Source organism: Ceratotherium simum, chromosome 1 (assembly GCF_057802395.1).
Source record: "Ceratotherium simum simum isolate JZ-2026a chromosome 1, ASM5780239v1, whole genome shotgun sequence".
NCBI lineage: Eukaryota > Metazoa > Chordata > Mammalia > Perissodactyla > Rhinocerotidae > Ceratotherium > Ceratotherium simum.
Genome location: NC_141900.1, coordinates 1711503 through 1734459, shown reverse-complemented (window position 1 = coordinate 1734459; position 22957 = coordinate 1711503). Strand labels below are relative to the sequence as shown.

General features: G+C 58.7%; 1 protein-coding gene across 1 annotated transcript; it reads left to right on the top strand.

Annotated features, from left to right (window-relative positions):
- Positions 1-905: 905 nt before the first annotated feature.
- MYO1G (myosin IG) lies at positions 906-21146 on the top strand. Its single transcript, XM_014793639.2, has 22 exons — positions 906-1260; positions 2666-2874; positions 3046-3139; positions 3983-4148; positions 4418-4471; positions 9915-10010; positions 10127-10246; positions 10823-11047; positions 11155-11300; positions 11732-11846; positions 12006-12176; positions 12378-12448; positions 13499-13573; positions 13790-13922; positions 14742-14908; positions 15251-15458; positions 17531-17754; positions 18340-18484; positions 19292-19396; positions 19651-19764; positions 20618-20772; positions 20858-21146. Exons 1-22 carry the CDS (start codon positions 1166-1168, stop codon positions 21012-21014), a joined length of 3045 nt encoding a protein of 1014 aa, XP_014649125.2. The 5' UTR covers positions 906-1165; the 3' UTR covers positions 21015-21146.
- Positions 21147-22957: the final 1811 nt, after the last annotated feature.

Here is a 22957-nt window from a genome sequence, read left to right as displayed (position 1 = left end):
GGGATGACCCAAGTTTGGGAAATACTCTGGCCTCCCTGTGGGAGGGGAGGGATGAGAGCACTGTGTGGTCAAGGAATGCTGTTTGGAGACAAACCTTAGCCACCCAGTCTGGCCATTCCTAAAGGTGCTATGACCTCTACCGAGCCAGGTGACAGTCCACACCTCTAAGCTAAGGACACAGGTGGGACAGCAGGGCTCCTGGTGCTGTTCCTGGTCCTTACTACTGGAGGGACAGGCGGGTGGACCCCAAAGACATGTGGGAACCTGGGAAACATCCAGAGGTTCCAAATCGCAGCAGATGATTTCAGACCACCAGCCCGTGGCAGAGTCTGATGTGAAGCTGGTCTTGTCCTTTACATCCTGGCATGGTCTCCCACACTTTTTTTTTTTTTTTTAATAATTTTATTTATTTATTTTTCCCCCAAAGCCCCGGTAGATAGTTGTATGTCATAGTTGCACATCCTTCTAGTTGCTGTATGTGGGACACAGCCTCAGCATGGCCAGAGAAGCGGTGCGTTGGTGCGCGCCCGGGATCCGAACTCGGGCCGCCAGCAGCGGAGCACGCGCACTTAACCGCTAAGCCACGGGGCCGGCCCTAGTCTCCCACACTTTAAAGAATGTTATTTCCTAGGCCCCTGCCCCAAAGGCCTGGGCATGGGCATTTTTTCACTTTTTATCAAGGTACAATGTACCTACCCTAAAATCCACCTACCATTGAGGTCTGAGAATTGACAGCCACATAGGGTTGGGTAGCCACAACCACATCAAGAAATTGTTCCTTACAGTCCCACAGGTGACTCCAGTGAGGCAAGGCTGGGGACTGGGGGGTCTCCGCTGCTTGGGGTGAGGGGTGGACTGAGATCACAGATGGTTGGAGCTTCCTAAGGAGGCCAACAGGAACCCTCCAGCCTGCACCAGACCAACCGTTAGGCACGCCCGCCCTCTGGGCGTGGGGAACAGGAAGCAGGGGTCAGAGCCCCTAAGGAGGGAGCCGCAAGTGGGGAGAGCAGTCCCTCCCTGGGGCCAGAACCCACTTCCTACTTTGCTGCGCAGCCGCTGGGGAGGCGGGCAGGGAGGGCTGGGCTTGCTGGAGAGCACCCCTCCCCTCCGCCCCTCTGTACAGGAAGGTCGGGGCAACCTGGCCGGGGTGCTTCCCGCTGGCAGGATGGAGGACGAGGAAGGCCCCGAGTGCGGGAAAGCCGACTTTGTGCTTTTGGACCAAGTGACCATGGAAGACTTCATGGAGAACCTGAAGCTCAGGTAGACCCAGGACACTGGCTCCCCTTCTCGTACCCAGCCCCACTGGCCTCCATCAGTCCAGGGAAAGGGGGGGTGCATACACACCCACATGGACCACTGTCTGGGTGACTGTAGGGGGACGTGGTGGGGCAGGAACAACTGTCCCCTCAGGGCCAGGGTGGCCACCCAGCGCTGGAACCGGATCCTCGGATCCTTGCCTTGCACACAACCCCGGGTGCCTTCCAGCCCCTCTTGCTGGGCAGGGACAGGCAGGTGCCAGGCACTCGGACCAGGGGGACTCTCTATCTCCCATGTGGGGCTGTGCTGAGCCCTGGGGGCTCTGAGGGAAGCGGGTAGGTCCTGCCCTGGGGTGCAGGTGAACAAGTTGAGATGACACTCTCAGGGGAACACGTGGGGGTGCTGCAGGGTGTGGCTGGTAGAAGTGACATGGGGCCTGATTTGCCGAGGAGGAGGGCAGAGGGCAGGGAAAAGCCAGGGGTCGGGCGGTGAGATGGGGTGGCCATCCCTGAACAGCCTGGGGGAGTAGAAGGCAGCCTGCTGTGTAGAGCTTGGGCACGGCTCCACTGAGCACAGATTGTTGAAGCCAGAGGACAGGAAATGAGCTATTTTGTATGGGACACAGAGCTAAGCTTGATGTCACTTCATTCTTATAAACTAGCTTATAAACTGGGTATTATGATCTCCATTTAACAATGGAACACTGAGCCCCAGGCCACACAGCTTGCAGATGGGAAAGCATGTCTCTGAGCAGGTCCCCGGTGGGCGGCAGTTGAGGTGTGGAGGGAGCGGAGCGGGGAACCCCCGAGCCAGAGGCAGTGAGGAAGAGGAACCCAGGACAGCCGCCAGGGAAAGGGCGGTCCCGGACACCACGGAGAGCAGGCTGCCAGTGCTCCTCCCCAGGGAGGAAGGTCAAGAGAGGGATGACACAGGCACCCCGCCAGCGACGGGGTTCCTGATGGGAAGAATTGAGGAGTCTGAGGATGTGCCGGGAGGACACTGCAGCCCCAGCAGCCCTGTGCCCCTCCTGGCCCCTGCCATCTGGGTGGGGCTGGGCGGGGTCCCCTCTGCCTTTGTGTCCCCGCCCAGGCCTTGAGCCGGAAACGGGCCCCTCCCTGTCCCCAACCCCAGCTCCCAACCTGCCGCTCTGCCTCACCCAGTGTGGCTTTGGGCAAGTTGGTCCCTTCATAGAATGGGTGGTCATGATTCCTGTGACGTCAGGACCCCAGGGAGAACAATGTGGACCCCAACACTACACTGCAGTTGGGTGGGCACCGGGAAGACTCAGGTCAACCCGCCCCCCTCCTCCGCTCTCAGCCCCAGGGGCGGGCCAGGGCCTCGAGGCTCCAGGACTTGGGTGTCTGTCCCTGTGGCCCTGAGCACCGAGGAATGGCCTTGCCCGTGCCAGGTTCGAGAAGGGCCGTATCTACACCTACATCGGCGAGGTGCTGGTGTCCGTGAACCCCTACCAGGAGCTGCCCCTGTACGGGCCCGAGGCCATCGCCAGGTACCAGGGCCGTGAGCTCTACGAGCGGCCGCCCCACCTGTACGCTGTGGCCAATGCCGCCTACAGGGCAATGAAGCGCCGGTCCAGGGACACCTGCATCGTTATCTCAGGTACTCGTCCCAAGGCCAGGTCCCAGTGCTGGCTCGCAGCCTCCCTGGGCCCCAGTGTCTGCATTTGTCAGTGATGGGGAGGTGACTGGAGCACTGGGGTGGGGGTGGGCACAGGGAGCTGGTCAGGGGGAGCGGCCACTAATTCTGTCTGACTGTCCATCTGTCCGGCAGGGGAGAGTGGGGCAGGGAAGACAGAAGCCAGCAAGCACATCATGCAGTACATCGCTGCTGTCACCAACCCTAGCCAGAGGGCCGAGGTGGAGAGGTGAGGGCAGGGAGGGCTGGGGCAGGGGCGGCCCTGGGCCTCATGCCTAATGGGGAGCAAGAGACATGACTGAGCCCAGCTCAGCTCAGGCCAGGTTCAGTGGGCTTGCCTGTCAGGAGGCTCTAGGTGACCCACGCCCAGGCCCTCTAAACCGAGGAGGGGCGAGGCCCTGTGCAGGACGCCTTCTCACTAGGGACAGGAAGGAGGTGAGGGAAGAGGGCCGACAGACAGGGGACCCCACAGAAGTGGAAAATTTGGCCAGCCAGTCAGGGAGGCCCAGGATGCCAGAGGGGGTGTGAGGGTTTGAGCCAGGAACCCGGAAATCAGGGCCTGTCTGCCTGCCTGCCCACCTGCTGCTCACCAGCTGCTAACCAGCCGGGCCTTGTGGGAGCAGCTTCCTGTGTGGGAGCCCCAGCTCTTCCTGTCGAGATGGGGTGAGGTGGAGTTGGGTGGGGGGCAGCGATGTAAGTTCCTGAGCACATGTGGCCAGCAGCTGCCCACCCCTGCAGCTGGAAGTTGATGACAAGCATCCAGACCCATCTCCTCCCTGCAGCCTGCAGCTGCTGTCTGGGAAGGTAGGGAGGTGACCATATGCAACTGCTGAGGCCTTTCAGGCCCAGAGCTTTATAGCACACCCAGCACAAGCACCTGGCAGGTGCGTTTCTCAGCACCTCAGAGCAAAGGGCCATTCCACGGCCTGCAAGGGGCAGCACAGGGGGAGGCCGGGCCCTCGGGCTCCCTCTCCTCCTGCAATGAGGAGGCCTTAGGCAGGGACCCTGGACTGGGGTACAGTCCCCAGTACAAGGTCTTTGCTTTATAGCCGTGGCCCCTCACCCCACGCAGGGTCAAAGACGTGCTGCTCAAGTCCACCTGCGTGCTGGAGGCCTTCGGCAACGCGCGCACCAACCGCAACCACAACTCCAGCCGCTTCGGCAAGTACATGGACATCAACTTTGACTTCAAAGGAGACCCCGTGGGGGGACACATCCACAGCTACCTGCTGGAGAAGGTGGGCCCTGCTGCTACACACCCTGGGCAGGTGGGCTGCGCAGGCCTCCCTGGGGGGACTAGACAAACCTGCCCAACCATGCTGACCCTCCCAGGTCTGGGGCCCTGGGGGCAGGAACATACCTCTCTGAAGTCCTAGGTTCACAGGCAGGGCTCCCTCTGTGTCCAGGCCCACCATCCCCTGCCTGCACGGCCCTGAGGGCTCTGGGGCGGGTCCCCTGGGGTGAGGCCACTACACGGGCACGGGCCCAGCCACACTTCTCTCCTCAGTCTCGGGTCCTCAAGCAGCACGTGGGCGAAAGAAACTTCCATGCCTTCTACCAGGTGAGTGGGCAGGTGGGTTGGCAGGCGGGTGGGCGAGGAAGCCCTCCCATGGCTCTGTCCACAGTCCATTCGCCTCTCCACCCACACTGGGGTGGGGTCTCCCTGACACAGGCGGTGTGTGCACCGCATCTGATCCTGAGGTGGGGTCTGTCTGGACACCAGTAGAGTCTACACCGAGTCAGACCCACTGAGGTGGGGTCTTCTTGTACTCCGGCTGTATTTACACCATGTCTGACCAATGAGGTGGTTCTGCCTGGACACAGGCAGTGTCTACATTGTGGCTGACCACTGAAGTAGGATCTCCCAGGACACGGGCATATCTACATGATGTCTGACGACTGAAGTGGGTTCTCCCAGAACACGGGCATATCTACACCATGTCTGACCCACTGAGGTGGGAACTCTCTGGATGTTGGTGGTCAACACCATGTCTGACCCATTGATATTGGATCTCCCTCACTCTGGTGCTGTCTACAACATATATAACCCACTGAGGTGGGTTCTGCCTGGACTAGGGCAGTGTCTACATCATTCAGATCCACTGAAGTGGGATGTCCCCCGACTCAGTCAGTGTCTACACCATGTCTGACCCACTGAGGTAGGATCTCCCTGGACTTGGGTGCTGTCTACATTGTATCTGACCCATTGAAGTGGATTCTCTCAGGATATGGACATATCTACACCGTGTCTGACCCACTGAAGTGGGAACTCTTTGTACACTAGTGATCACACCATGTCTGACCCATTGATGTTGGATCTCCCTGACTCTGGTGGTGCCTATACTATGAATGATCCTCTGAGGTGGGTTCTGCCAGGACTCGGGCAGTGACCACACCATATCTGACCCATTGATATTGGATCTCCCGGACTCTGGCGGTGTCTACCCCGTGTCTGACCACTGAGATGGGTTCTGCCTGGAAGTTGGCAGTGTCTACACTGTGTCCTACCCACCGAAGCGGGATGTCCCTGGACTTGGTCAGTGTCTACAACACGTCTGACCCACCGAGTTAAGTTCATACTGGAAATGAGTGGTGTCTTTACCGTGTCTGACCCACTGAAGTGAGATCTCCGTGGACACTCACAGTGTACACACCTGTCTGACTCAATGAGGTAGGTTCTGCTGAAACTCAGGCAGTGTCTACACATCTGACCCACTGAGGTGGGATCTCCCTCAACTCCGTCAATGTCCACACCGTGTCTGACTCACTGAGGTAGGTTCTGCCTGGACTTGGGCAGTGTCTACATCATGTTGACCACTGAGGTGGGAACTCCCTGGACATTGGTGGTCTACACCAGTTCTGACCCATTGAGGCTGGATCTTCCCAACTCGGGCAGTGTCAACACCATGTCTGACCCACTGAGGTAAGTTCACCCTGGACACAGGTGGTGTCTACACCATTCTAACCCACTGAATTGGGTGGCCCTGGGACACGTGCAGTATCTACATAGTGTCTGACACACTGAAGTGGGATCCCTGGATTCTCGTGGTATACAACTGTGTCTGACCCACTGAGGTGGGAACTCTCTGGACATTGGTGGTCTACACTGTGTCTGATCCATTGATGTTGGATTTCCCTGACTCTTGCGGTGTCTACACTGTGTCTGACTCACTCAGATGTGTTTGATCTCCCTGACTGTGGCAGTGCCTACACCATATATAACCCACTGAGGTGGGTTCTACTTGAACACTGGCAGTGTCTACACCGACTCTGACACACTGGGGTGTGATCTCCCTTAACTCAGGTGGTGTCTACACCGTGTCTGACCCACTGAAGTGAGTTCTCCTGGGACATGGGTGGTGTCTACAATGTGTCTGACCCACTGAAGTGGGTTCTGCCTGGATTCAAGTGGTGTCTACATCGTGTAGACTACTGAGGTGGGAACTCCCTGGACATTGGTGGTCTACAGCAGTTCTGACCAATTTAGGCTGGATCTCCCTCACTCTGGTGGGGTCAATACCATGTCTGACCCTCTGAGGTAAGTTCACCCTGGACACAAGTGGTGTCTACACAGTTCTGACCCACTGAGTTGGGTTGCCCCAGACATGTGATGTGTCTACACGATGTCTGACACACGCAAGTGGGATCTTTGGATTCTCGCAGTGTACAACCATGTCTGACCCACTGAGGTGGGTCTGCCTGAACTCGAGTGGTGTCTACACCATGTCTGACCCACTGAAGTGGGTTCTGCCTGAACTTGAGCAGTGTCTGCACTGTGTCTGATCCACTAAAGTGGGTTCTCCCAGGACACGGGTAGTCTACAAAGTGTCTGACCCACTGAGGTGGGTTCTGCCTAGACTTGAGCAGTGTCTGCACTGTGTCTGATCCGCTAAAGTGGGTTCTACCTGTATTTGGATAGTGTCTATACTGTATTAGACCCACTGAGGTGGGATCTCACTGGTCTCAGGCAGTGTCTACACCATGTCTGACTCACTGACGTGGGATCTCCCTTGACTTTGGCAGTGTCTACACCCTGTCTGACACTTAGATGGGTATCCCAGGACACAGGCAGTATCTACAAAGTGTCAGACCTAATGAAGTGGGTTCTGCCTGGACTCGGGCGGTGTCTACACTGTGTCTGACCACTGAAGTGGGATCACTCTGGACTCATTTAGTGTCTACACCTATCTAACCCGCTGAAGTGGGATTTCCCTGGATGGGTAGTGTCTATACTGTGTCGGACCCACTGAAGTAAGATCTCCCTGGACTTAGGCAGTGTCTACACCATTATGACCCATTGAACTGGGTTCTCTCTGGACACAGGCATGACTACACTGTATCTGACCCACTAAGGTGGGAACTCCCTGGACTCAAGTGTCTACACTGGTCTTACACACTAGGTGGATACTGCCTGTACATGGGCAGTGTCTACACTGTGTCTGACCCACTGAAATTGGATCTCCCTGGACTTGGGCAGTGTCTACATCGTGTCTGATCCACTGAGATAAGTTCACATTTGACACAGGCCATGTCTATACTGTGTCTGAACCACTGAAGTGAGAACTCCCTGGATATTGGTGATGTCTACACCGTGTCTGACCCACTGAGGTTGGATGTCCCTCAACTCAAACAATGTTTGCACTGTGTCTGACTGACTGAGGTGGGATCTTTCTGGACTTAGGCAGTGTCTACAGTGATCTCACCCATTGAGGTGGGCTCTCCCTGGACGTCGGTGGTGTCTACACTGTTTCAGACCCAGTGAGATTTGATTTCCCTGGACATTGGTGGTGTCTACACCATTCTGACTCATGGAAGTGGGTTCTCCCTGGACATGGCAGTGTCTACACTGTGTCTGACCACTGGTGGGAGTTCAGCCTGGACACAGGTAGTGTCTACACCCTTTCATACCCACTGGGTAGGATCTCCCTGGACACTGGCAGTGATAACACCTTGTCTGCCCCACTGAAGTGGGTGCTCCCTAGACTCAGGCAGTGTCCACACTGAGTCTGACCCACTGTAGTGGGATATCCCTGGAAAATGGTGGTGTCTACACCATATTTAACCCAATGAGGTGGGTTCTATTGGGACAGGGTGGTATCTCCACCATGTCTGATCCACTGAGGTGGGATCTTCCTTCTACAGTTCTGTACTGTGTCTGACCCACTGATGTAAGTTCTCCCTGGACTTGGGTGGCATCTACACTGTTTTGACCCACTAAACTGGGTTCTCCCCAGACACGAGCATGACTACATCAAGTATGACCCACTAAGGTGGCTTCTCCCTGGACTTGGGCAGTGTGTACACTGTCTGACCCACCGAGGTAGGAACTCTCTGGACATTGGTGGTCTACACCAGCTCTAACCCATTAAGGCTGAATCTCCCTGAATCGGGCGGTGTCAACACCTTGTCTGACCCATTGAGGTAAGTTCACTCTGGACACGGGTGGTGTCCATTCTGACCCACTGAATTTGGTTCTCCTGGGACATGTGGTATCTGACACGCTGAAGTGGGATCCCAGGACACTTGCACTGAACAACCGTGTCTGGCCAACTGAGGTGGGTTCTCCCTGGACTCTTGTGATGTACAACCATGTCTGACCCACTGAAGTAGGATCTCCCTGAACTATGGTGGTGTCTACACCATTTCAGACACACTGAGGTGGGATCTCCATGGACTTGGGCAGTGTCTACACCAAGTTTAACCACTGAGGGGTTCTGCCTGGACACTGGCATATCTACACAATGTCTGAGCACTGAAGTGGGATCTCCTGGGACACAGGCAGTGTCTATACCTTGTATGACCCCCTGAGGTGGGATCTCCCTGGATTCAAGTGGTGTCTACACTGATCTTACCTACTAGGTGGTTTCTGCCTGGACATGGGTGGTATCTACACCATGTATGACCCACTGAGGTGGGATCTCCCTGGACTCATGCAGTGTCTACACCAATCTAACCCACTTAGGTGGGTACCTGGCACAGGCAGTGTCCACTGTGTCTGACCACCGAGGGGGGAATCTCCCTATACTCTGGCTGTGTGTACACTGTTTCTGACCCCCTGAAAGAGGATCTTCCTGGACTTGGGCAGTTTCTATACCATGTTTGACCACTGAGGTGAGTCTGTCTGGACTGGCAGTATCTACACTATGTCTGACCACTGAAGTGGGATAGACTGGGACACAGGCAATATCTACACCATATCTGACCACTGAGGTGGGATCTCCCCGGACTTGGTCTTTGTTTACACCAATCTTACCACCGAGGTAAGTTCTCCCTGGACTGGGCTGATGTCTACACTGTGTCTGACCCACTGAGGCAGGATCTCCCTGGCATTGGTCAGTGTCTACATCATGTCTAATCCACTGAGATAAGTTCACCCTGGACATGGGCGTTGTCTACAACATTCTCACGCATGAAGTGCGTTCTCCCGGGACACGTATGGTGTCTACACTGTTTCTGACTCACTGAAGTGGATTATCCATGGACACATGCTCCACGTCTGACCCACTGAGGCTGTTCTGCTGGAACTCAGGCAGTGTCTACACCATTCTGACCCACTGAGGTGGGATCTCCATGGACTTGGGTGATACCTACATTCTTTCTGACTCACTGAAGTTGGTTCTCCTGGGATATGGGCAGTGTCTACAATGTGTCTGGCCTCTGAAGTGGGTTCTCCCTGAACTCCTGTGGTTTCTACACCATGTCTGACCACCGAAGCAGGTTCTCTTTGGACTCATTCACTGTCTATACCATGTCTGACTACTGAGTAGTTCTTCCCTGGACTTGGGTGGTAGCTACACCATGTCTGACCACTGGTGCAGCGTCTACACCATGTCTGACCTAGAAATGGATTCTCCCTGGACTCTGGCAGTATCTACACCATCTCTGAGCTTCCATGTCATTTGGGTCAACAATGGTTGAAGGACGCGTCTGTTTGTCATCTTGCATGTGTGGGTGGGGTCTTTGGAGTTCAGAGGGCCTAACCAAGGGGTGTCTCTGTCTTCCAGATGCTGCGGGGCTGTGAGGACGAGGAGCTGCGAGAACTGCACCTGCAGAGAAACGCTGCCCTGTATAATTTCACCCGCCAGGGAGCAGGGCTCAATGTGAGTGGGGGGCAGGGCTCAGCGTGGGGACGGGGTGCAGGGGGTGAGCACACGCACTGGGATGGAGGCATCAAGGCTCAGCCTGGCACTGGGGTGCTGGGCCCTTTCTCCCTCAGCCCTTGGACAGCGACGAGAGGAGCCACCACCAGGCGGTGACAGAGGCCATGCGGGTGATTGGCTTCAGTCCTGAGGAGGTGGGCTCCATGCACCGGATCCTGGCCGCCATACTACACCTGGTGAGCCTGAATGCCAGGGCTGGGGGGCCACCTCCCGACATGGTGTCCTGGCTGGGAGCCACCCCTAGAGGAGGAGACTGGCCTCTGACAACCCAGTCAGGTAGCTGGCCCACTCCTCCCTCTGCTGAAGCCAAGTTGCTTTGGCTGTGGGTTCCCTCGAGGCTGGGCCTTGAGCTGTGGGCTCTACGTGGGCCAGAAGTGGCAGGTCAGGGCTGCGACGTGCCTGGTCCAGGTCTAGTCGATGAGCCCGCACTTAGCGTGCAAGGGCAGCCCAGGCTCAGTAGTGCCGAGCGCCATGCAGACCTGCCTCTTGCTTCTGTCATCTAAGAGCTGTGTGGCTTTGGGAGTAGGTAGCATATCCCCGGCTTTGGGAGGATGCAGTGAGATCACTCACATGATGTTCTGGGCGAGAGGCCTTGGGAAGGCTCTGGTGTGCTCCGGGGCCACTCTCACATCTCTGGCTGCATGTGTGGCAGAAGCTGGGCTCCACTGGCTTCCCTTCCTCTCGCCAGGGCAGAGGTGTGCAGGCTCCTTCAGAACATGGAGCCTGACTCTTCATGGTTCCTCCATCACCAGGGAAACATCGAGTTTGTGGAGACCGAGGAGGGTACCCTGGAGCAGGGGCGCCTGGCAGTGACCGAGGAAATGCTCGTGGACCACGTGGCTGAGCTGACAGCCACACCTCGGGAGCTGCTGCTGCGTTGCCTGCTGGCTCGCACTGTAGCCTCAGGAGGCAGGGAACTCATTGAGAAGGGCCACACTGCAGCTGAGGCCAGCTATGCCCGGGACGCCTGTGCCAAGGTACACTGGGGGCAGGCGGGGGGGGGGGTTGGAGCACCCAGGAGGCCTTCCTGGAGGAGGCAAGGCCAGAGGCAGCCAAAAGCAGCTGGCTCCTGGCCTTTCCCCAGGCAGTATACCAGCGGCTATTTGAGTGGGTGGTGGACCGGATCAATGGTGTCATGGAAGCCCGGGGCCGAGACCCCCGGCGTGACGGCAAGGACACGGTCATCGGCGTGCTGGACATCTATGGCTTCGAGGTGTTCCCTGTCAACAGGTGGGTGTCCGAGCCACCACATCCCACGCTCTGACCCCCCAACCTCTAGGACCACCTTAGTCCCAGGAAGCTCTTCTGGGCTGCCGAGTGGGATGTCTGGCATCTGTCCCAGCTGGTCCCTGGCCCCAGGCTCATGCTCCCAAGCCCGCCTCAGCTGTGCCACCCACCCAGTGGTGCTCAGGAAGGCAAAACCTCAGGCTCACTTCCCCCCGCCAGACTCCCCACTCCAGAGCATGCGTGCCGGAGGTGGGGGCAGTGGGGAAAAGGAGAGGCCCAGAGCGGGAGATGCACCCCTACTCTGGTACATGGCACCAGACCCCTCGGGCAAACTTCAGGGAAGAGACCTGCCATCGTTGCATTCGCTCCGCACGGAGCAAAAGCCCCGAGGTGTGTGGGCAAGGCATGACTCTGAACGAGCCCCTCCGCCCCAGCTTCGAGCAGTTCTGCATCAACTACTGCAACGAGAAGCTGCAGCAGCTCTTCATCCAGCTCATCCTGAAGCAGGAGCAGGAGGAGTATGAGCGGGAGGGCATCGCCTGGCAGAGTGTGAGTGCCCGGGCCCTCCCTGTGTGCTGTGGGCCCTGAGGGAGCAGGCAGGCAAGCCGGTGTGCGGAGGAGAGCCGGGCAGAGCGCGCACTGAGCAGGGCTGGTGCGGGAGAGGCTGGCTGGCCGGGCTCTGGAGCCGCCCTGCTCATTCTGCCCCAGGTTGAATACTTTAACAACGCCACCATCGTGGACCTGGTGGAACGGCCCCACCGGGGCATCCTGGCCGTGCTGGACGAGGCCTGCAGCACCGCGGGCACCATCACCGACCGGATCTTCCTGCAGACCCTGGACACGCACCACCGCCACCACCCACACTACACCAGCCGCCAGGTGCCCCCTCCGCCCCCTGCAGTCGCCCCCACCCCGCATACCCCCAGCTTGTCCCAGTGCTGGCACACGCCCCACAGGCACCATGCTGCCTGTCTTGGCAGGGCCTTGGTGGTGGCCCAGCCTCCTCTGCAGTACTGTCCCCCGACCTCCCGCAGACCCCTCTCACCTTCTGTGCCTTGACCCTGGCCTGTCCCTGCACAGCTCTGCCCCACAGACAAGACCATGGAGTTTGGCCGAGACTTCCGGATCAAGCACTATGCAGGGGACGTCACGTGAGGCCCCCTCCCCACGCCCCGCCCCCCTTCTGCCCTTTCTCTTTTTAAGACACTGAAAATGTGCTCTTAACCAGATTCACAAGTGAAAAGCATGAAATGGGGCTTTTAAGATAGTGGTTCTCAGCCCTGGCTGCACCATAGAATCCTCTGGGGCTTTAAAAAAAGGCCCATGTCTGGGCTCCACCCCACACCAGTGTCGGGGGAGGGGCAGCAGAGTCCCTGCAGCCAGGGAGGGGCCCCTGCTCCAGTCCAGGGCCAGTTCTTGTCACACTCTGAGCAAGGCGTCCTCCCTCCAGCTGCAGGTCAGTGCAGAGGGGCAAAGGGCCAGAGTCTGCATTTCTAACAAGTGCCAAGGCCCCGAGTGTCCTCTGGCATCCCCACGATTGTTGTCATTAACTTACTTGTCACTCACCTCATCCTGAAGTGGATTTGAGGGACTCTCAGAGAGAAGCATGAGTGTCTAATGTGTCCTTCCCAAGGAGAAGAAACACAGTAGAGAAGACGAAGCAGCCAGGTGTCAGATCCCACGCCTTTTGCAGGAGCTTTTGCAGGAGCTGCGGTGGAGCCAAGATTTTGGTCCTGAGCTTTCTAGCAGTCAAAGGATGAGACAATGAATCTGTGGTTGTCAGTGCCACAGGATCAAAATAGACCAATGACTCAGGAGTTCCTGGTTGTAATTGCAATTGATGATATTTATGGAAACTCGGTAGGCACCATTCTGAGCATATGATGTATAGTGAGGACAGAGAGGTTAAGTAACTCATCCCAGGTCATACAGCATGTACGCGTTAGAACCAGGATTCACTGCTGCGACATTTGGCTCTAGAGCCATGGGCGGAACCCACTGGACTCATCTAGGAGAGAAACTTCGGAGGGAAGGACTCTTATGCAATGAGAGAGAAAGCAGGCGGGAGGGGGGAAAGGAGGGCAGTACCTGAGGGGGAAGGAGAGAGCTGACCTGTGAGAGCAGAGGCAGGCAAAAGGAGGCTGAGGGGCTTCCTGGGGCTGTCAGAGGCCCCTCACCCCTCACCGGCCCTGGCCCTGCAGGTACTCGGTGGAGGGCTTCATTGACAAGAACAGAGACTCCCTCTTCCAGGACTTCAAGCGGCTGCTGTACAACAGGTGAGCTGGCTCTCTGGGCACATGTGTGGGCGCTGGAGGGCGGGGGCCCAGGGGCTCGGGCTGGAAGGGCCTTCAGACACTCGGGTCTGACCCTGCCTGACAGGCAGACAGCCTGAGGTGCAACACTAAGGCCACAAGGCTTTTGAATGGCCGAGCTGGGCGGGCGCTGCCCTCCTGGAGGGTGAGGGCGGCTGGGCATGTGGCCTGTCTCCACAGCACGGACCCCACCCTGCGGGCCATGTGGCCAGATGGGCAGCAGGACATCACAGAGGTGACCAAGCGCCCCCTGACGGCCGGTACCCTCTTCAAGAACTCCATGGTGGCCCTGGTGGAAAACCTGGCCTCCAAGGTAACACCTCCACTCCTGCCCCCACCCTGGATCCTTCCAGATCTTTCTTTCTGTGCCTGGGTGTCAAGTCGGGCCCCCACTGCCTCTGCACATCATGTGGAGGAGGGTGTTCATTTCCTGTCTGCTGTGAGTCACCACCTCCCAAGGGGAGGGACCCCCCACTGCACAGGTTAAGATGTCCGGGACCAGGCTGAGGCTTCAGTAAATACGGGATTTCTGAGCAAAGATGGGATTCCAACTGGCCTTCCCCTGGCCCTTCCCTGCCCAAGGGGCAATAGGGCCAGGGGAGACCTGCTCAGAGGTTCAGAGGTTGGCTTGGCCCAGCCCAGGGCCTGCCGGGAGCCAGGATTAGCGTCTGGAAGCTGGGGCCAGAGGGACAGGTAACCGACACTAGCTTCTTTTGGAGCTTGGGGCCCAAAGTCAGAGGGGGCAGCGGGAGGACACCAGGGGCAGCTCAACAAGAACATCGAGAGACTCAGCCGGGCCTCAGGCAAGGCAAAAGGAAGGGCCGATGGGGCTCACTGCTGCCCCGCCGGAACCTGGCTCTGGGCCCAGCCTCTTGCCCTGCACCCCACCTCCAGTGCTGGGCTTCCAGATCCTGTTCTGCCCACCATCCCCTCGTCCCCTTTCTCCTCCTGGCCCTGCCCTTCTGCCTGCCCTTGGCCCCTTGGCCCCCGCTTCCCACCGCAAGAGCCACTTCCCCACACAGACAGCAGCGTGGGAGGGACACAAGGTGGCACACCTGTGCTCACCTGCCGCCCCTGCCCGGTGACCATGGGACTGTGACATTGGCCTCCCAAGTGCCCTCTGTCCCTGCAGGAGCCCTTCTACGTCCGCTGCATCAAGCCCAACGAGGACAAGGTGGCCGCGAGGCTGGACGAGGGCCACTGTCGCCACCAGGTCGCATATCTGGGGCTGCTGGAGAACGTGAGGGTCCGCAGGGCTGGCTTCGCTTCCCGCCAGCCCTACCCTCGATTCCTGCTCAGGTACAGCCCCCCGCAGCCCAGGAGCCCTGTCACCCCCATCTCCATGGGCCATGTCCCCATGTGGAGTCCAAGGGGTGAGCAGGGGGTCCCAAAAGCAGCGAGCACTTCTCAGACATTGACACACGTGGGAGCTGGCATGCTGCTGACCTCGGGACACCGACGGTCAGTGAGGACCATCATGTGACACAGGGGTGGGGCATGGGTGGGCAGGGGCTGGGGCATGAGTGGCATGTGCAGGGGTTGGGGGGTGAGGGGGCACAGGCTGGGCATGGCAGATGGGGTGGGGTGGCTCTATACCCTTCCCCAGGGCCTGGCGCCCACTGCCCTGTCCTTTGGTGACAGGTACAAGATGACCTGTGAGTACACATGGCCCAACCACCTGCTGGGCTCCGACAGGGCGGCCGTGAGCGCCCTCCTAGAGCAGCATGGGCTGCAGGAGGACGTGGCATTTGGCCACAGCAAGCTCTTCATCCGCTCACCCCGGACACTGGTCACACTGGAGCAGAGCCGCGCACGCCTCATCCCCATCATCGTGCTGCTGCTGCAGAAGGTGTGGCTTCTGCAGGAAGGGATGCCCACCACAGAGGGTGTCGGGGGGGAATAGGTGTGCACTGTCTTGGGGGGAGGGAAGGGGAGAGATGGGTGTGCGTCATGGGGGGGATGGCTGTGCACCACCTGGAGTGGAAGGGATGTGCGTGCACCAGCAGGGCCCACAGGCACAGCTCCAAGTACCGCAGGAGTCCCCACTCGCAGGAGAAAGACCGTGGTTGAAACTGACTTAAGCAAAAAGTGTGGCTGCGGTTCAGGTCACCTCAGTCCTGTGGCTACCGGCTTCAGGCCCAGGTGGATCCAGGTGCTCAAAACAAGATTTTCAGGAATCTGCCTTCCTTCCTTCTTTCGTTTTTTCCTTCTTTTCTTCTATTTATTCCAAAAGATTTCAGACCTAGAGAAAAGTACGCAGAATGGTGTACTAAATTCCCACACTCCTACGCCCAGTGTCAGTGCATCACCTCATGACCAGTATGGTTTCATATAGATGCCTGCACCTCTATCCCAGTTATTTTGAAGCGAATCACTTCCTTTTTAATCATTTCAGTATGTATTTCCAAAGGATAAGGATTCTTCCACCTCTCCCCACAACTTTTTATTTTTAACATTTCAAACCTACAGAAAAATTGAAAGATTCGTACGATTACTCACCTGGATTGCCACAACTGTGGGCTCCTCCACCCTGTCTGTCTCTCTGTCCTTCTGTCTCTCTCCTCACCCACATACAGATACTCATATATGTACGTGCTTGCATTTTGTCCTGAAGCATATAAAGTAGCGACACCCCTAAATACTTCAGCAGGCATATCCTAAGAACAAAGAGGTTCACCTTTGTATCCACACTGACATCAGCACATTCAAGAAATCTCACACCGATAAAATATAATCTATGATCTGAGTATCTCATATGATCTGAGTATCTCATATGTAGGCCATATTCAAATTTCCACAAGTGTCCCACTATTACCCATTCTATCATTTATAAACCCAGACTCCAATCAATGCTGACACATTGCATTTAGTTGTCACCTCCAACACTAGGGGTTGTTTTTAAGAACACGACACAATGCTACTATCACAGAAACGGGACTTAGAACATTCACACTGCTTTGTTGCTGCCATGCCAGCTCCAGCGGCATCCACACCTCCCCAGTCTTCTGCTCAGTCTGTTCAGTCAGGGTCCACGCATTGCAGTCGAGTGCAACGCTGCTTAAGTCTGTTTTAACCTGCGGGTCCGCGGGCTGCCTGCCTTGTAGGGTTTTTGGTCTGGGTTTTTTTTTGTTTTTTTTTTTTTAAGTTTTATTTATTTTTTTTCTTTTTTTTTCTTTTGTGAGGAAGATCAGCCCTGAGCTAACAACCATGCTAATCCTCCTCTTTTTGCTGAGGAAGACCGGCTCTGAGCTAACATCTATTGCCAATCTTCCTCCTTTTTTTCTTCCCCAAAGCCCCAGTAGATAGCTGTATGTCATAGTGGCACATCCTTCTAGTTGCTGTATGTGGGACGCGGCCTCAGCATGGCCGGAGAAGCAGTGCGTCGGTGCATGCCCGGGATCCGAACCTGGGTCACCAGCAGCGGAGCGCGCGCACTTAACCGCTAAGCCACGGGGCTGGCCCTGGTCTGGGTTTTGATTGTTGCATTCTTGGGGTGCCCCTCCATCTCGGGGTCTCCTGGGAGTTGGAGATTAGATCTAGACCAGGTCAGACTCCAGGTGGGCAGTTGGCAGTTGCACCTGGTAGATGGGAAAGCACCGCCATCTGCCCCCCAGCTCTCTTCTCACATGCTTTCCCCCTGGGGGCACCTGAGAGGCCCCAGTGGTGCTGGGTCTCAGCGTAAAAGGCATGCAGCCGGAGAGCAGCTCTTTCCCGAAAGCAGCTCTTTCTCCAGCCAGATGTAGATGGCTCCCAGGAGCCAGGGGGCAGGTCAGCCTGGCCCAGCACCCACGGGCTGTGGGTTCCCTGGAGAAAAGAAGGGTGTTTTCAGGAATGATGGGAGAGCAGGCAGCCCTGGGGGTGGAGGGAGGGAGGCGGGCCTGGCTGTGCCTAACAAGTATCCACCTCCGGCCGGCCCCCCAGGCATGGCGGGGCACACTGGCAAGGTGGCGCTGCCGGCGACTTCGGGCCGTCTACACCATCATGCGCTGGTTCCGGAGGCACAAGGTGCGTGCTCACCTGGCAGAGCTGCAGCGGCGATTCCAGGCTGCGAGGCAGCCCCCACTCTACGGCCGCGACCTCATCTGGCCACCACCCCCTGCCGTGCTACAGCCTTTCCAGGACACCTGCCATGCACTCTTTTGCAGGTACATACCCTCGGCTGCCACCCCCTTGCTCTTTCCCATTCAGCTAGCACCCACTGAACACCTGGACCTGGTCATCTGGACCCCACGCACAGTGCCTGCTAGGAGACACAACAGCCCCATTTGATAAGTGGGAAAATAGGGGGGCTGTGTGCATTAGCTGGCTGCCCACACCCCACTTTCAATGGCAGAGCCCTGACATCCGTGGCACCAGCATAGTGCTGGGCATTCAGAGGGGACGCAGGCCTCGGTCTTCTCAATAGAGGCCTGCAAGGAGGTGGGGTGGGGGGTGGGGCCCAGGCTAGGGAGTGGAGGAAACTCTGCATCTGAGTGGGGCTTTGAAGGCTGAGTAGGAGTTCTCCAGATGAAGGAGTGCAGAGCAACCAGCATGCTCAGAGTGGGAGGGGCCACCTTCCACTGAGAGCGGGGAGGCTGGGACATGCAGGGTGGTCAGGCTGAGAGGCTTGGCCTTCTCCTGTGGGGGAAGGGGCATGAGAGGGCATTACCGTGTGTTCTAGAGAGCAGGACCAGGGGTGGGGAAGGGTGAGGCCTGCACCAGCCCCCATCTGACCACTTGTCCCTCTCCAGGTGGCGGGCCCGGCAGCTGGTGAAGAACATCCCCCCTTCAGACATGGCCCAGATCAAGGCCAAAGTGGCCGCCATGGGGGCCCTGCAGGAGCTACGGCAGGACTGGGGCTGCCGGCGGGCCTGGGCCCGAGACTACTTGTCCTCTGTAAGTGCGGGGCTACCTGGGCTGTGTGCCAAGGAGGGGCTCAAGGCTGAGACCTGCCCTGGCCTGGCTGTCCGTCTGTCCTGCGGGCGGTACCCCTCTGCCCCTGTCCCTTCCCTTTGAAGTGTGTTTCTACCCAGAACCAGCTGGCCTGGCCTTTACTGAGCTCCTCCTCTTCCGCCCTGTTCTCCCTTCCCCACTCCTGTTCTCAGGCACAGCCCCCTGTTCTTAGGCACAGCCCCCTGTTCTCAGGCACAGCCCCCAACCCTGTTCTCAGGCACAGCCCTCAACCCTGTTCTCAGGCACAGCCCCCTGGTCTCAGGCACAGCCCCCTGGTCTCAGGCACAGCCCTCAACCCTGTTCTCAGGCACAGCCCCCTGGTCTCAGGCACAGCCCAGGCCATGTGTGCCCTCGGCCTTCATACCGGCACTGTGAGCTGTGCCCCTGACCCCATTCTACAGAGGATGACCCTCAGGGGGTGTGGGGCTGGCCCAGGTGGGCTGCTTCCCTTGGAGGAGCCAGGTCCCGCCCTGGGCCCCACCTTCTCTGCATCTGTCCAGGCCTGGCCTGAGGAGCAGGGCCGGCGGGTGGGTATGTAGGGCACGGACATGCGTGTCTAGGACCTCAGGGTTGCAGGGGTCTGTGCGCTGAGCCCTCAGGAAACCCAGCGTGGGGATGGACCCAGCGGGAGGCTGGCGTACGGCTGACTCCTTTTCCCAAGGCGAAGGACAGCTGTGCCGGTAACAGGACAGCTATTAATCGAGCGTAGTCCCAAGACCTCGTCCCAAGCAGCCCCCTATCTGTCCTCAGGCAACTGACAATCCCACAGCCTCGGGCCTGTTCGCACAGCGACTGAAGATGCTTCGGGACAAAGACGGCTTCGGGGCTGTGCTCTTCTCCAGCCATGTCCGCAAGGTGAGAAGTGGGGCGAGGTCGCGAGGGGGTAGGTGCGCGTAGCCGCGCGGCGGGAGGTGGGGCGCGGCCGCCAGGTGAGAAGTGGCGCGGGGGCGTGGGGAACGCAGCTGCCCCAGCCTGGGCCAGCTCAGAGGTTTCGCAGCTGTTCCTGGAATTTTGGAAACGGTCAGCTCCAACCTAGTCAGGGAGAAAACGAGCCCGGGGAGAGCAGCCCCTAGGCCGGGCAAGTGACCCCGCCAGCGTCTGTCCCGCAGGTGAATCGCTTCAACAAGAGCCGGGACCGGGCGCTCCTGCTCACAGACCGGCATCTCTACAAGCTGGAGCCGGGCCGGCAGTACCGGGTGATGCGGGCGGTGCCCCTGGACGCGGTGAGCCCCGTGGGCGGGGGGCGCTGCCGGGCCTCCCCTCATGCCTACTTGGGATGGCTGGAGCTTTCTAGAACTCACATCAGCTCAGGATGGCAGCACCCCTGCTGAACAGCTTGCAGTGGCTTCCCGTTGCCCCCGGTGCAGGGTCCGAACCGCGCCGGCACAGCCCCTCACCCCCTCCCGCTGGACTCTCTGGCCAAGCCAAATGGCCCCTCTGCCCCACTCGTGTGCCGCCTCGGGGCCTTCCGGCTCGGACCGCGTGGACCCGGCTGCGGTGTGCGGTTGCCACCCGTGGGACCCCAGCCCCGTCGCCCCTCTGCCCAGCTCTGTAGCCCACTCACTCACTGGAAGCAGAGCTCCTGTTCCCCCGGGGGGCAGAGATCGAGGCCGGGGTCCTTGTAACTGTCAGGGTGGGGGGCCGTCTGGTACGGTGGCCGTGACTAGTGTGGCTATTTAAATGTAAGGAAACGAAAGAAAACGAAAAGTTCAGCTTCTCAGTGGCACCAGCATATTCAGGTGCTCGAGAGCCACAGGTGAGCAGTGGCCGCGGTGTTAGGTGGCGCGGATTTAGAACATTTCTCCTGTGCGGCGCCTCGCCCAACCCTCCCCTTTGTGGGCGTGGCCAGAGGAGAAAGCGGACTTGCAGGGGACAGCTGGAAGGTCGAGCCGCGGGCGGGGGGTAGCTGAGAGGGCTGAGGGCAGAGAGACTGGGTCCTGCGAGGGAGGGGGAGATGTGCGCGAGGGCAGAGTGCGCGGAGGGGGCCACGTGCTCCTGGGGTGCGGGTCCCGCTGGTGTAGGATCTCGGAGGAGGACCCGCCGCACCCCTGACCCTGAGTCCCCCGCCCCCCTCAGGTGACCGGGCTGAGCGTGACCAGCGGGCGGGACCAGCTGGTGGTGCTGCACGCGCGGGGCCAGGACGACCTGGTGGTGTGTCTGCACCGCTCCCGGCCGCCGCTGGACAACCGCGTCGGGGAGCTCGTGGGCGTGCTTGCCGCGCACTGCCAGGGGTGAGTCCCAGGATGCGGGCGGCTGAGGTCCTGCGGAGCTCGCCCACCCTAACCCTGACCTTTCTCCCTCCGGCCCCCGCTTCAGGGAGGGACGCGCCCTGGAGGTCCGCGTTTCGGACTGCATCCCCCTGAGCCAGCGCGGGGCCCGGCGCCTGGTGTTGGTGGAGCCCAGACCCGAGCAGCCAGAGCCGGATTTCCGCTGCAGCCGCGGCGCCTTCACTCTCCTGTGGCCGAGCAGCTGAGCCGGTCTGTCCAGCCTGTCCACCCGCACTTGGGCCTCCGGCCTCCCCGAAGGCTGAGGGCTCGTGCACCCCCGCCCACCCGCGCGCGGGACCACAGGCGCCTTGCGCAATAAAGGATGCTGTGTCTCTGCCCGGCTGGGCCTGCGTCTCTGCGTGGACATCCGCGTGGCGGCCACCAACTTGGCAAATATCACCCCAGCGTCCTCTGCTGACCCCTGCCGGGTCACCCAAACTGGAGGGGGTTCAGTCTGGTGGAGCAGCAAGACCCTGTCCCCCACAGGGCCCCAGCCTAGGGACAGGCTGGAGTGGAGCCCATGGTCTAAGAGGAAACGATGCCCTTTATGCCCCAGGCTGCCCCTTGTGGGTTTCAGACTGTCCCCACTGTCTCTCTCCCTTTCCCCCTTCCCATAGGGCTCAGGCCCTTGTTCCCACTGGGGCATTGGGGAAGCTGGGGGTCCCAGGGCCATGTCTGGGCGGGGCTCAGACTGGCACATGCTGGGGGCGGAGAGCAGTCCTGCCACCCAACTGGGGGCGCCCGCAGTCCCAGCTGTCTGTGTCGATGCTAGGTGTGGGCATCCCAGGCCCTGGGAAAGCCACCTCTGGAACAGGTGCAGCCAGCACTCCCGAGTCTGGCAGCAGCGCCTTGTGTCTGGGGCTTCTTTGGAAGCCAACCAAAGGAAGGCCAGAGTGGATGTATTTCCACCCCCTCTGGCTAGCAGAGCTCCTCCCCAGCCCCTTGACCCATCCTCAACCCCTCAGCCCCTCTCCAGCCCCTGCCTCTCCCCAGCCTCCTGGCCCTCTCCTCCCCTCCCTCCATAGGCGGCCCCTCTGCTCCCTTCCTCTTCCTGGGGCACCTTAAATTTGGGGGGCACCCTTGCTTGGTTGTGCCCTGTTGGTGTGGAGGGAGGTCGGCATTTGTCTGTCGTGGCCTTTGGGTGTTTCATGGAAGGGCTCAGAACTTACTGAGGCTTCTCCTCGTCACTACCACCTCACCTGTCCAAGGAGTGGATGGGGTTACACACACACACACACCCTGACATACAGGTCTGTGGCTGCTCCTGCCCAGGGAGAACAGCTTGTCTCCAAGCCCAGCCCGGAGGCCCCCAGAAGCCCCCACAAGACCCAGTCCAGCGTCTGTGCCAAATTCTCATAGTTTTGGGACAAGCCAGCACCTCCCTTGCAGAGCAATCAGATGCGAACGGTACTCGGGTCCTCTTGGATCAAGCAATCCTGAGCGGCACTTGACAGTAGGTGGTCCCAGCCCTTTGCAGGTTACCCACGGGTTGCTGTGAGTGTGGCTTGTCAGAGATCCCTAACATCGCCTGCTTCCTTTCTAAATTCCCTCACATCTCTAGGAAGCCCAGCTGCCTGGCTAACAGGAGGGCTTAGTGAGAGAGTGAAAACTTCACAGAGCCCAGAGCAGGATACCTCACACACCACCTGGCAACATTTGGGGTCCAGCCCTGCTGAGGTCCACTCTCTGCCCGGGGCCCAGAGCCAAGTACGGTTCACCCAGCCTCATGGGAGAAAGGTCATGGCTGGGTTCCTGGGGCTGTGGGATCCTGAGATCCGGTCTGAGGGGTGGGGTGACATGCTAGGAAAAGGAAGGCGATAGAACCCCATTATTGAACTCTGACCTCATATCAGGCAATTCACATACATTATACATCACTTTACAAACCCTTATATTTGTCATATATTGCTTACTAGGTGCCACCGTTCTAAGCACTCTGCAAGTATCACCTCACCCCAAACCTGCAAGGTCAGTGTTACCTTTATCTTCCCACTGTTACAAGTGGAGAAACTGAGGTTCCATGATTGCCTCCATGAGGCTACCCAGATGCTGAACAGAGCAGATCCAGGCACACATCCCCCACATCACAACAATGCGGAGCCACTCTGCCAGACAGGGGCACTCACTTTGCCGACAAGAACTGCCGTCC

Excerpts from the sequence above, each read along its gene's own strand:
- MYO1G (XM_014793639.2), top strand. The coding sequence starts at position 1,166 with ATGGAGGACGAGGAAGGCCCCGAGTGCGGGAAAGCCGACTTTGTGCTT. Across the intron at positions 10,011-10,126 it reads GCCAGGGAGCAGGGCTCAAT|CCCTTGGACAGCGACGAGAG; the intron begins GTGAGTGGGGGG and ends TTTCTCCCTCAG. Across the intron at positions 12,449-13,498 it reads CACTATGCAGGGGACGTCAC|GTACTCGGTGGAGGGCTTCA; the intron begins GTGAGGCCCCCT and ends CTGGCCCTGCAG.